Source organism: Leucoraja erinacea, chromosome 1 (assembly GCF_028641065.1).
Source record: "Leucoraja erinacea ecotype New England chromosome 1, Leri_hhj_1, whole genome shotgun sequence".
Classification (NCBI taxonomy): Eukaryota; Metazoa; Chordata; class Chondrichthyes; order Rajiformes; family Rajidae; genus Leucoraja; species Leucoraja erinaceus.
In genome coordinates this window covers 13334040-13347781 of record NC_073377.1, presented here as the reverse complement: position 1 = coordinate 13347781, position 13742 = coordinate 13334040, and the positions used below count along the sequence as shown (strand labels likewise).

Genomic DNA, 13742 nt, shown 5'->3' with positions numbered 1-13742 from the left:
TCCTGATTTTCATGGTGTTGTCAAACCTGCTGATCCCATCATTGAATGTGCTTCAAAAGACAGAACGTCCATTCCCTTTTGCGCTAAAAAGTTCCTTACAATTTACAGATGAGCTACCAGTAATATTTCAAACTTGTGTGGGATAAATCTACCTCATTGGTGACCCTGGGACTATCCTTTATCCGACTTTGCTGGCTTTACCTTGCACCAAACGTTATTCCCTCATGTATCTATACACTGTAACTGGATTGATTGTAATCATGTGTTATTTTTCCGCTGACTGGTTAGCATGCAACAAACGTTTTTCACTGTACCTCGTTACATGTGACAATAAACTAAACTGATTGTATGATAATGGCTGACAGTGAAATGGAATGAATGTATTTCCTGTCTGACTGTTAAAATGTTCAGGTCCACTTTTGCTGAGATGCTCATTAGAACTCACTGCTGGATGTGCACTTTTATAGCTGCTGTTAAATCAAAGATTACTCATTAATTATAAAGTGATTGCAGTAGATAAATGCAGTTTAACCATAATGACTCTTTAGCAAAGTTAAATCCAATTCCTGCTTGCTCAGATTATTCTTGCAAGATATTGTCACAACTTGATATTTTGTTATTTACACAGTGATGCAGTCGGTAGAGCTGCTGCCTCACAGCGCCAGAGACCCGGGCCCGATATTTACCTTGTGTGCTGTGTGTCTAGAGTTTGCACATTCTCCAGGTGCTCCGGTTTCCTCCCACAACTCAAAGGCGTGCAGTTTGTTGGTACATAAAAAAGCTGGAGAAACTCAGTGGGTGCAGCAGCATCTATGGAGTGAAGTAAATGGGCAACGTTTCGGGCTGAAACCCGTCTTCAGACCAAGGTTTGGCCTCTGTAAATTGACTGCTGAAGAAAGGTTTCAACCTGAAACGTCACCCATTCCTTCTATCCAGAGATGGTGCCTGTCCCACTGAGTTACTCCATGTATTGTGTATCTTTTGTGAATTGACTCTTGTGTGGGGAGTGGGTGCAAATACAGAATAACATGGAACTCGTGAACGGCTGGCTGATCAATTGCCAGCGTGAACTTGTGTGGCCCCGTTTCCCTGCTGTATCTCTAAACTAAACATGGTAAAAGAAAGGCATTCAATTTCCTAAAATGATTATTACTCTTGAATTTCAGCCTCTGTGTTAATTATCAGTTTACCAGTAAGTTTTTACTCATTGCAGCATTCTGCATTGTAATCTGCAATATAAGGTGCTTCGCTTTCAAAAATAATTAAAATGGAATTCCATTTGTTCATTGACGAGTTTAACCTTATTGATGACCTGCTTAGGTCCTATGAGGCCCTCTGAGTGAAATATTGGAGTTTACATTATCTTTAAGTTCAGCTTCTTAATCACTGCTAAACATGTCAGCATCATAGCTAAGCCAGCAAGCAGTTGGTTAAGAAGTGCCAGATTAATTCTGTTGTGTTGTTCATCCTAGCTCCTAATGTTGTGCCATTTTGTTTTCACGCTATTCCCTTAGAGCATGTGAGAAATAATTTCAGGGGTTAATGACGTAACATTTTATATAAAATGCCTGGCTCAGTTTGTGGTCTCAGTGGTTATTTGGAATTAGTGACCCTCTGTCATGGACTTCTAACTGGAGTCAATGTTTCCCCGTTAAATATATTTAAACTCTAACTAGGAATCTCTAAATCTGATTCTGACTAGACTTTTGTCATACGTCAGGGTGAAATGAATTTCCTTGTTTGCAAGGAATTGGAAGTTAAGCACCTGTACAGCAGCTATGATTAGAATAGGATTTTATTCATCATCATCAAATGGCGGATGTGCAGGAGTGGGGTGCCATTATGTATGGCTGCTCCTCCTGCAGTCCATCTTCTCACCCTTTTTAGTGTTTAAAAAACTTTTATTTTGGAGGTGTAGTCTTTTTATGGGGGGAGGTGTGGGGAAGGGGGAAACTATATTTTCTCAATACTACCTGGTCGGAGATGCGACTTTCCTCCGAGTCGCATTTTCGCCCTCTTCGTGTGGCCTGCCAGCGGGACTGGAGCGGCGTTTCTTGCCGGGACCGGCCGGGACTGCAGCTTGGGCGGCAGCGGCACAGCGCTGAGGCACCGTCATGGAGCGGGCGATGCCTTGCCCGCATCGCCGTATGTGGCTCTGGAGGTCTGAAGACTGCTGACGGGAACATTGCGGAGCTGTGGTTGCGGGCGTCCAGCCCCGGGCGGCGCTGATTTCAAACACCTCGGGGCCTGGGATCTCTCGCTGGGCTCCAACCAGCGCGGCCTGTGGACTTCGGGAGCCACGGTCTCCGGGGAGGAAACAGCCGTTCCAGATATTCCAATGCCGCTGAAGAGTGTTCTCCCGACGCCGGAACTCCATCATCCGGAGAGAGGGCCTATGACATCGGGCCACCATTGCGGCAACTGCGGAGGCTTCAAATAGGCCCCGACCATGGGGTGATCTAAGAGGAGGGGGACTGGACTTTTTAGTGCCTTCCCTCACAGTGGAAAGTGTTGATTCTGCTGTGGGGGGGACGTTCATGTTAAATTCTATAGTGTGTTGTGGCTTTTTATTTCTTTCTTTTATTTGGATGTATGGTAATCTGAATTCTTCGCTGTAAAACACTTTGGCTTCAACGTAATTGGATTTAAAAGTGTTGTATAAATAAAAATTACTTACTTGCTTACCTTGCATTCTTAGGTCTACGTTCTATGTTGCAAGTGGCAACTCAAATTTCACTACACCAGAAATGGTGTATGTGACAATAAATGTCCTTTGTCCTTTGTACTCTAATAATAATAATAATAATAATAATAATAAATTTTATTTATGGGCTCCTTTCAAGAGTCTCAAGGACACCTTACAAAAATTTAGCAGGTAGAGGAAAAACATGTAAGGAGAATGAAATAAATAGTAGAGACATGACTAGTACACAAAGTAAAGACAGAATTCAATTCAAAACACAATATGAGGCAATTAATGCACATATCAAAAGGGAGGGGGACGTGGGGCTAAGGCTGGGCAGAGGTGAAGAGATGGGTCTTGAGGCGGGACTGGAAGATGGTGAGGGACACGGAATTGCGGATCAGTTGGGGGAGGGAGTTCCAGAGCCTGGGAGCTGCCCTGGAGAAGGCTCTGTCCCCAAAACTGGAGGTTGGACTTGTGGGTGGAGAGGAGACCGGCTGATGTGGATCTGAGGGACCGTGAGGGTTGGTAGGGGGAGAGGAGGTCAGTGAGATATGGGGGGGCCAGATGGTGGAGGGCTTTGTAGGTGAGGATCAGGATTTTGTAGGTGATCCGGTGGGAGATGGGAAGCCAGTGAAGTTGTTTGAGGACTGGAGTGATGAGATGCCAGGATTCTGTCTGTCTGATTGTTTGCATTGGTTTATTATAGTCACAAATACGGAGATATAATAAATAACTTTGTAGGAAGGAACTGCAGATGCTGGTTTAAACCGAAGATAGCAGGACAAGCAATAGACAATAGACAATAGGTGAAGGAGTAGGCCATTTGGTCCTTCGAGCCAGCACCGCCATTCAATGTGATCATGATTGATCATCCCCAATCAGTACCCCGTTCCTGCCTTCTCCCCATATCCCCTGACTCCGCTATTTTTAAGAGCCCTATCTAGCTCTCTCTTGGAAGCATCCAGAGAACCTGCCTCCACCGCCCTCTGAGGCAGGGAATTCCACAGACTCACCACTCTCTGAGAAAAGGTGTTTCCTCATCTCCGTTCTAAATGGCTTACTGTTTATTCTTAAACTATGGCCCCTGGTTCTTGGCTCCCCCAACATCGGGAACACATTTCCTGCCTCTAGCGTGTTCAAGCCCTTAACAATGTTATGTTTCAATGAGATGCCCTCTCATCCTTCTAAACTCCAGAGTGTACAAGCCCAGCTGCTCCATTCTCGCAGCATATGACTGTCCCGCCATCCTCAAATTAGGGGACCAAAACTGCACACAATACTCCAGGTGTGGTCTCACTAGGGCTCTGTACAACTGCAGAAGGACCTCATTGCTCCTATATTCGATTCCTCTTGTTATAAAGGCCAACATGCCATTCGCTTTCTTCACTGCGTGCTGTACCTGCATGCTTACTTTCATAGACTGATGTACAAGGACCCCCAGATCCCGTTGTACTTCCCCTTTTCCCAACTTGACGCTATTTAGATAGCAATCTGCCTTCCTGTTTTTGCTACCAAAGTGGATAACCACACATTTATCCGCATTAAACTTCATCTGCCATGCCAGGCAACATCTCTGGGGGGGAAGGAATGGGTGACGTTTCGGGTTGAGACCCTTTTTCAGACTGGAAGTCACGGGAAAGGGAAACGAGAGATATAAACAATATGTAAATAACTTTGTTTTGTATGCTGTCCAGGCAAATTATACCATACATGAGTGTAGTCATATATTGCTCAGACACTTCCTGATCCTTCATTGCATCATTATTTATCTGGCAAACAACTGGTATCATCATTGATCTTAAAGATTGAGTTAGCATTGCCTTTGGCCCCACAGTTATGGGTGGACGGGAAGTAGAACAGGGGACTGAGCACATAATTCTGAGGGACACCAGTCTTAAGAGTCAGGGTGGAGGAAATACAGTGACCATTTCTAATCAATTGAGCTCTGTTCATCAAAAAGACCATAAACCAGATGTATCCCCCAGGTTCCAAGAGTTTGGAGGTTAGCTTATTCTATATAATCGTGTTGAAGGCTGAGTGGTAGTTAATGAATAGCAACTTGGGTGTCGCCATTGATAAGATGATCTCAAACTAAATGTGGTGCAAGGGTGGTGGCTTCCTCCAAATTTGTATGCAAATTGCAAGGAGTCTAGATAGTGTGGGAGATTGCCTCACTTCCAGGCAATTAGTGAATTAAAAAAAACATTTCTATATATCCGATGTTAGAACTACTGGATAATCATTGAGACGGGTCATTTAAATCATTTCATTATCCAATGCTGTGTAAGCAATGGTCACAGCATCTACAATGTCAAATGTTTTATGTGCAAGGTATCATTCTATTGAATCAATGTTGGCTATAATGTACTTCTTGCCTCTGAAAAGAGGTTTTCTGGGTGTTATAGAGTTCTCTTTGTGGTTTAATGTTTGCTTTTTTTGTTTAATCAATTTTAACTTCACTTGTAGATTTAATTTAAAGGAAATGGCCTGTTCAATGTTTTCCATTGTTATGGGTTCCATTTGTAATTGTAATTAATTTATTAACCAAGTATGTAAAAATATACTAAGAATTTGATTTGCCATACTGTCATACCAAAAAAGCCCCAAGACACACAACTACATAAAAATTAACATAAAACATCCACCACAGCGCACTGTGATGGAAGGCAATAACAAATTATCTTCTATCCTACTTTTCTCCCACGGTCGGGGCAGTTGAACCTTCCGCAGTCGGGATAATCAAAGCTCCCGCGATCGGGGTGGTCGAAGCTCCCACGGTTGGAGCTCCCGAAGTTGATCCCTAACCAAGGCACCGCAAGGTCCACAATGTTAAGTCCGCAGGCTCGCGGTTTCTAGCTCCCAAAGCCAATCCCCAACAAAGGCACCGCAAGGTCCACAATGTTAGGCTGAAGTGCGGATGGAGATACGATACGGAAAAAGTTGTATCTCCATCAAGGAAAGAGATTTAAAAAAGTTTCCCCCACCCCCCCCACATAATACAACACTAAAGATAAACACTAAAACATACATTTAACAACAGACTAAAAACAACAAAATAAGAAATGGACGAGTTGGCGTGTTGGCGAGGCTGCCGTCAGACGGCACCATGTGGTTCTTTGCAGTTTAGCACAACACTGCTGTGCTAAAGGAAGATATTGATGACTCCAGCTTGTTTATCAATAGCGGGAAATACATTGGAAGCCTTAAAATAGGATTGAGTCATTTAATTTTCCTTATCTCAATTTGATCAGTTTCAAATTTATTGTCAGATTAAATCTACAAAGTAGTGAAAAATATTTGTAACTGAAGTACTTTTCAGACACCTGCAAACATTCATTCTTGGCCAATCTTTTTGGGTTGATATGGAAAACATCACTTTTTGAGTCAGTTAACATATTGCAGTGGGTTGATTTCCTTCACACTATTGTGCAACTATTACCTTATTGGTAATTTTGTGAAATGTGCGGTTCTGGGCTTTCACTATCTCCTTTCATGCAAAGCCAGGCGCGTGCCATGAGTAATTACTCAGGGTGGCAGTCAGTCATAGAAACATAGAAAATAGGTGCCGGAGTAGGCCATTCGGCCCTTCGAGCCTGCATCGCCATTCAATATGATCATGGCTGATCATCCAACTCAGTATCCTGTACCTTCCTTCTCTCCATACCCCCTTATCCCTTTAGCCACAAGGGCCACATCTAACTCCCTCTTAAATATAGCCAATGGACTGGCCTCAACTACCTTCTGTGGCTGAGAATTCCAGAGATTCACCACTCTCTGTGTGAAAAATGTTTTTCTCATCTCTGTCCTAAAAGATCCTTATGCCCTTATCCTTAAACTGTGACCCCTTGTTCTGGACTTCCCCAACATCTGGAACAATCTTCCTGCATCTTAAAGTTGGCTTTAAAAAAAATCTGCATGCGCAGATTGTTCTCTCCGTAAGTTGTCAGTCGACTTTCATAAAGTCTTCAAAAGTCGAATCTCTTAATAAAGTACCGTATTTCCTGACAATTGGTCCCTTGATCGCGCTGTCGGAATTTAAGGATTTGCGGGAAGTGGCTGACATGAGTGAGGCCGGCGAGCGGCAGGAGCAAGGTTTTCAGACGAAGAGCACTGCCAGAGGTGAGCGGGGACCGGCAGCAGGAGCTGAGGTGGCAGCCGCTCGCAGTCATCCAAGCTGTCCAGTCCTGGCGGCCACTCATAGGCACCCAAGCTACTTCTCCCCCTGGCCACAATGCGGTGGCTCCGTGCCCAGAGCGTCGCGGCAAGTGAGTTGCTGGCATGATCCCCGACCCCCTCCTTCTCCCCTCCCCAGCGGCGCTGTCCTTTTACAGCTGCTTCCCATCAGCTGCCAGCAATGAGGGATAGTCTTGGCTATCCCTCAGTACAACAACACCGTTCTTGATGTTGCTGTCCTGAGGGATAGCCAAGTCTACCTTTCTTGGCTAACAACCTTCCAACTTCAGCTTCTAAGACGTGTAAATTTTCGTGCCTTATTTTTGGGTAAAAAAATAGCGTCTTCATTGCCGGGAAATACGGTATTTAAAAACATATAGCACCAAGAAATCTACTTACCACAGTATTTGTACACAAACTCTTTCTGAATTGAGTTTACTTGTCTGACTACAATGTAGGTCATGAAAATGTTCCCATGTATAAATTCCAGGCTGCAGATCATTCGTGGCAAGTTCCCATTACAGAGGAACTATGAAAATATTAACTTTTTTTGTTTCCTTTTCAAGCATACAGTATGTTAAGGCGAAGACAAAAGATAAATCTCTTTGTTAGTCAAATAGCTTTAGATTTTGAACTTTTATTGCCTATTAAATGTTAATCTGTGTGATCAAAGACTCATTGTGTCTCTCCTTGTATAATCTTGCCCTTTCACCATATTGTACCTTTTGTCTTCAGAGAACATTATGTAGTTTATTAACGCAAACTGTCTTTTATTTTAGACATTAAAGAACTCGAAAAGCCTCTGCTCTCTCGACTACGAAGAAGATGACGATGACGAAGATGATCACCATATGAAGACTATTGTCTCTTCACCATGTGACTCAAATGACCTTTTAATGAATATCATCACTCCAGGCACCAGCCCAGTGAAAGAGCATGACTCTGCCAGGTATCATGTCACAGGGGGCAGAGATGTTTGCCGCCCAAGAAATTTTGGGAAAGAAGTCCCTGTGAGTGAGAGTGAGGAAGATACAAGCGATTGTGAAAGCACTGAAGAAGGAATATTTCCGCTGGACTATGGCGATCTGGATCTAGAACAAATAGAAAACAACTAAATGCAGCAGTGGTGCCCTAGATCAGATGGTTGTTTTTATACTTTTTTTTTGTTGTAGTAGAGAATTACTTTACATAACTCGTGTCCATTTAAAAAAAAAAAATCTATTGGTTATTCTGGGCTGCTTGAAGGTTTTTTGTATAAAGCACCAGTAGTCCATTTTGTGCACAGGAGATGGTAGTGTTCAGTAACTTTATCCGAAATGCACAAAGTTACTGGTTGTGAAGGGTTTTAGAAACCTTTTGGAGGAAGACATTTTCTATAAATCCTGCTTTGACGATATTTTGCAATCTGTAGTTTTTGAAATGGTGGGAAAAGCTGACCTCTACAATGATTTTTTTTTTAAAGGGCATTCTACATTAAATTACACAGATTTTACCACAGTGGTGTTGGTGCAGGAATAGTGCTGCTTTTTTTGGGGGGTGGGGGGGAGTGGGTGGGGTGGGGGTTCGGGAAAGATGTCAGTGTTCCAACAAATCAAATTGATGTTGTACTTTTTAAAAGAAAAGTAATGACTTAGATAAACTTAAAATGGCCAAATAGACACAATAGACATCTCCAATAACGTCACAGGAATGCATTTGAGCTTTGGAAAGAGACTGTGATTGCCTGTTGTGATCAATTTCCCAGAAGTCAGAAACCTCAGCAATACTAGAAGGAAGACTTATAGTCTTTAAATGAAATAAAATGGATTTTTGCTTTGCATTTCTTCCTGCAGTGTGCATTCTTTATTTCCTGGCATTACTATTTATTGACCTCTACAGTTTTTTTTTTAATCACCATGTGCAGAAATGTTCTTCACAGGAAAAAATATTTGAGGCTGATTTCCTTTTAAGTAAGTTGTCGGAATTTCGTCAAAATTAATTTATAAGTATTGAGTTTAATGTGTCTTTTGAACCAAGAGTTGTGATCAGTCTCGGGACTTGCTGAAAATATGAAAGCACTATACAACCCATTGACAAACAGACCATTGAGATAGCTAGATGGTATTTATTTTAACTAGATCAAATTAAGGGGAATGAATGATTTCTATTAAAGGGAAGGAATGATACTGAATTTTTTAAAGTAGATTTTTGGCATGTGGTGAACAGTTTTGAGCTGAAGGTTAATGTTGTTAGTATCTTTGTCTTTGAAGTGAAAGTTGAAGCCACACTCCTAGTCTTGGACACACAGCCTTGATAGTTTTGTAGAATGTTTTGCTTTATTTGCTTTCTTTTTTGCTATCTTTTTGAAAGTGGTATAAAAACCTTACACAGCGAGGTGGAAGCAACAGAGACACTTTGGTATTCTCTGAAGAACAGTGGAGTCAATTCAGTGGATCGAAGTGGAGTCGATGAAGAAGGGTCTTAACCCGAAACGTTAACTATTCCTTTTATCCAGAGATGCTGCTTGTCCCACTGAGTTACTCCAGCATTTTGTCTATCTTCAATCCAGATAATATCCATTGGCCTACAGGAGATAGACACAAAAGGCTGGAGTAACTCAACGGGACAGGCTGCATATCTGGAGAGAAGGAATGGGTGACGTTTCGTGTGCATTGATGCCACTGCAATCCACTGGACAATATCACCCATTCCTTCTCTCCAGAGATGCTGCCTGTCCCGCTGATTTACCCCAACATTCAGTGTCTATCTTCGATTTAAACCAACATCTGCAGTACTTTCCTACACATTTGGCCTACAGGAGATGCTTGTTAACTGATGTTTTTCCATTGTTGCCGGTATGACTTTGCTAAATGCTGTTGGTGGCCAGCATATTCCCCACATTACAATGATATCTGACCACAATAGCATTTGTAAATAAACTGATTAAATGTGCGGGAATGTTATAGAAGATTGTAGACAGGTTGGTATTTGGCTATTGTAAATTATCCTTCGTTTGGATGAGAGGTGGAGCCTGGCCCCATAGCAGAAGAGTCCACGTCGCGGGGCTGGAAACTGGAAGGATCCCGAGCTAAAAATTCTGCTGCCACCACCATCTATTGCAACAAGTGATGGCTCCCACTGTTGTCGCCAGAAGCTTGCGTCCATTTCAGGATGGACGATGACTACGATGTCAACATTTGAAACGTGGAAGATGGACACGAAAGATGACGGGGTAGAGCCTGACGGGGGTTGGTGGGAATGTAGGGGGGTATAAAGATAAGGCTGTTGTGGGAATAATGAACTTTGGGATTAATGCAATGTGTGATAGATGTCTGGTATGCACTTTTCTGGATAGACTGTTCTTGTGTTGTATAATTCATGTTTATGTCCTAGGAGCAGAATTAGGCTATTCTATGACTCATTTTAACAGGCATTTTAAAGCATTTCACTGTACCTCAGTACACGTGACAATAAACTAAACTAGCCATTTATTAAGAGGTGCTTATGTGAAACAATTGGAATATACTCTAGTCATACATCCTGAATGATAGTAGTTTCAGCATTAAAGAATGCATCATTTGCAAAAAGCAGTATATTCCATTAAAGCACAAATTCAGCAGGTAACATTGGCTAGCTGGAAAAATTCGGGATTCTATTAAGTCCAAGAAACAGAAGACACATTTGACTGCAATGAGCAATCTGCTGGAGGAACTCAGCAGATTGAGCAGCATCTGTAGATGGAAAAGAATGGTCGACGTTTTGAGTCAAAACCTTGCATTGATAATGGAGAGAGATGGTTAATGTAAAGCGGGGGGGGGGCACAGACAGGATAGGTTAGTGTGAATAAGGGCAGTGGAAAAATTGTGATAGGAACTTCACATCAGTGGTTAGCAATAAATTGATGAAAGGACAAGCATCCAGCTGAACAGGGTCTCTGATGGGAGATAAGCTCCACAGTTGGGCTGAAGACTTCTGACCAGAGATATGGGAAGAGTCGAAGTTTGCAGAAGAGCTTAGCATCCTGGCTTCATTGAAATGGGGGATAAAGTTGAGGATGAAATTTCAATTCAGAATAGGGAAGATTAGAAAGAACAGTGAAAATAAGGGATAATATTGGGAGAAAGATGAAGACAGGGAAAAATGTATGTTTCGAAAGGTCCAGAGTACTAGAATTCAAGTTATCAAATTTGGAAATCTCTGATATCTGAAAGGAAAGGAAGAAAAACAAAAGTAAATATACTTCAGTCTGGTGAAGTGAGAGGTTCTTTTGAAAGTGAAAATTAATAGGCTGCTGAGAATTGTAGAGGAACAGTATCCTCTACACTGAAGGTATCAAAGTTAACGAGGCATTCAGTATACTTTATTTCATTGCTTGAGGTGCAAGGAAAGGGTGGTAGACAAAAATGCTGGAGAAACTCAGCGGGTGATGCAGCATCTATGGAGCGAAGGAGTAGGTGACGTTTTGGGTCGAGACCCTTCTTTAGAAAGGATAGTGGGTGATGCTGAAACTGAGTGAAAGATGAGAGAACTGAGTGACTCAGCTTTAGTACACCTCATGTTATGTTACAGGAAGGATAGTATCCGATAGAACATTGTTCCCAGGAGAGGAAAGGCTGATTAGAAAGGGAGTGTTTTTAGAATAGTGGAGGCTGGGAATTGTATTGAGATATTTAGAGCCTCACGATTGCAAGGATGGATTAATTTCCCTTCAGAGTGGTGAATAATAAGTGAATATAGATTTAATGTAAGGTGAGGGGAGTTGGAAAATAGTCATCTAAATTGCTGGAGGAGGTGGGAAGCTTTGTCATTAAAGATGTCCTTGCATTTGATGTACCTCATCATATAGGGTCCTAGTGAGAGACGGAGGTCGAATGACTGAGCGGTTCTTGGTTTGGCTGGGGGACAATGGGCAAAAGGTTGTCATCCACACTTCAATTTCTGCAATGAGTGCCTGAATCCAAAACACTGACCTGGACCATTGAAAGCAGATCGTCAGTGGTGCGTTGAAAAGAGATAATTACATGAGAGGTTGGAGTCGGAAGATCAGACCAAGTGTCAAGTATGGCCTGGAGTAAGATAAAGATAAAATGAACAATTGGAAAGGAACAGGAGAAAAATATTTAAAATTCCAGGCAATAGTCGAAGCACAGGAGGAGTGAGATAGTCGAGGTTATTTGACGTTGACGTTGCTTATTTTAGGTTATTTGTTGATATTAATGACAGTTGCGTTAGTTTTTTTTAAAAACTCTGTTCTTTTGGGTAATTAGACTGCGGTTACTTGCATGCATCATTTGTAATGGATTTGCAAAATGATGTTGAAGGCCTAGGTAACATTGTAACAAGCCTTTGGGTCGAATGCAGAAGATGGAGCAATACGGAGCTAGTGCAGGCAGAAGGGATTAATTTAAATGGACATAATCGGCACAGATGTAGACTGAATGTTCTAATTCACAAACGCTGCACACAATGAATGTGCCCATTTAGCCTAAGGTGAACAGTGATCACATATTTCAGATTGTGTATCTTTGCTTTAGCTTCATCATTTGATGGGAGTGTAGCGGGTGTGCGAGGGAGCCTGGCATGAAGGCGAGGAGCCAGGCAAATTCTGTAGAGGATTTAATGAGCACAGCACACTACTCTCCGCTTCAGTGAGAGACTGAAGACTGGTCTCGCGCCAAAAATCCCTGCTCTTATCTTCGTAGCTGGAAGCCGCTCCCGGACCTGTCCATCAAGTGCCGAGGGGGATGAACCGGGGAGTGGCCGACTCCCCAGGAACCCCCACAGTAGGAATAAATTTTACTTTTGACATAATGTGCATCCTTCAATTCCGCAATGTTACAGAATTCCACATGGAAAAGTTTCCAAACAACATACCGCCAAAGTCACTGAATGCACTCAAGAACGATATTCCAGATTGATCATACTAAAATGTGATTTGAATTGAATCGGGATTTCTAACCTCATGAATTGAATCAAGATTTCTAAGCTATGGAGCAGCAAAATGATCGCGGACAACAGTGGTTGCTTATACTTTTAATGGCAATATACCTCAATTAATATACCTCAAGCCTCAGTTAATTTGGTTGAAAATTGTCAACTGGAGCAATTCGGAGTAAATGGTGGCCTATATTTAAATATGACCAATGGAAAATAGATATCAGTGAACACCCAGTTTAGCATAGCATCTCTGGGTTCCAGGAAGAACAGTCTTATGTGTGTCTTGGAAGAAAACACGAGAGAGCAGAGGGGTCACGTCATGCTATGTCCTTTCAACACTGAGTAAATATGCCATTGGCATGGAGGATGGCAAAGGATAGGCTATGAACTAGTAAAATCTATATCAGTGCAATTAAATTATGCATTATAGATTGTGCGGCCATTGCGTTCATTTGAAGTATCAATGTTTGTTCAGTATTATTTTACAATATCAGTTATACGGACATAAAATATTTAGTCTGTGCATAATTCTCAAATCTGGTTTGAGGATACCAATAACTACAACTGCTTGAAACATCATTCCTTAAGGTCATAGAGTCACAGAGAGATACAGGGTTGGAACAGGCCCTTCAGCCAACCAATTCTGAGCTGATCAACCTAATGTCTACATTAATCCTGCATTAACTCTATTTATTCATTGTTCTTCTGCAATTGTATAGGGCTCTGGTAAGACTACATCTGGAGTATTGTGTACAGTTTTGGTCTCCTAATTTGAGGAAGGACATCCTTGTGATTGAGGCAGTGCGGTGTAGGATCACGAGATTGATCCCTGGGATGGCGGGACTGTCATATGAGGAAAGATTGAAAAGACTAGGCTTGTATTCACTGGAGTTTAGAAGGATGAGGGGGATCTTATAGAAACATACAATTATACAAGGACTGGACAAGCTAGATGCAGGATAAATGT

General features: G+C 42.1%; 1 protein-coding gene across 4 annotated transcripts in view; it reads left to right on the top strand.

Annotated features, from left to right (window-relative positions):
* LOC129707234 (protein FAM53A-like) overlaps positions 1-8678 on the top strand; it is a 110368-nt gene extending 101690 nt beyond the window's left edge. For all 4 annotated transcript variants that reach the window (XM_055652136.1, XM_055652382.1, XM_055652300.1 and 1 more), the window contains one exon: positions 7639-8678. In XM_055652136.1, the coding sequence (XP_055508111.1) occupies positions 7639-7974 (336 nt within the window). In that variant the 3' untranslated portion in view covers positions 7975-8678. The remainder of the gene's footprint in view (positions 1-7638) is intronic.
* Positions 8679-13742: the final 5064 nt, after the last annotated feature.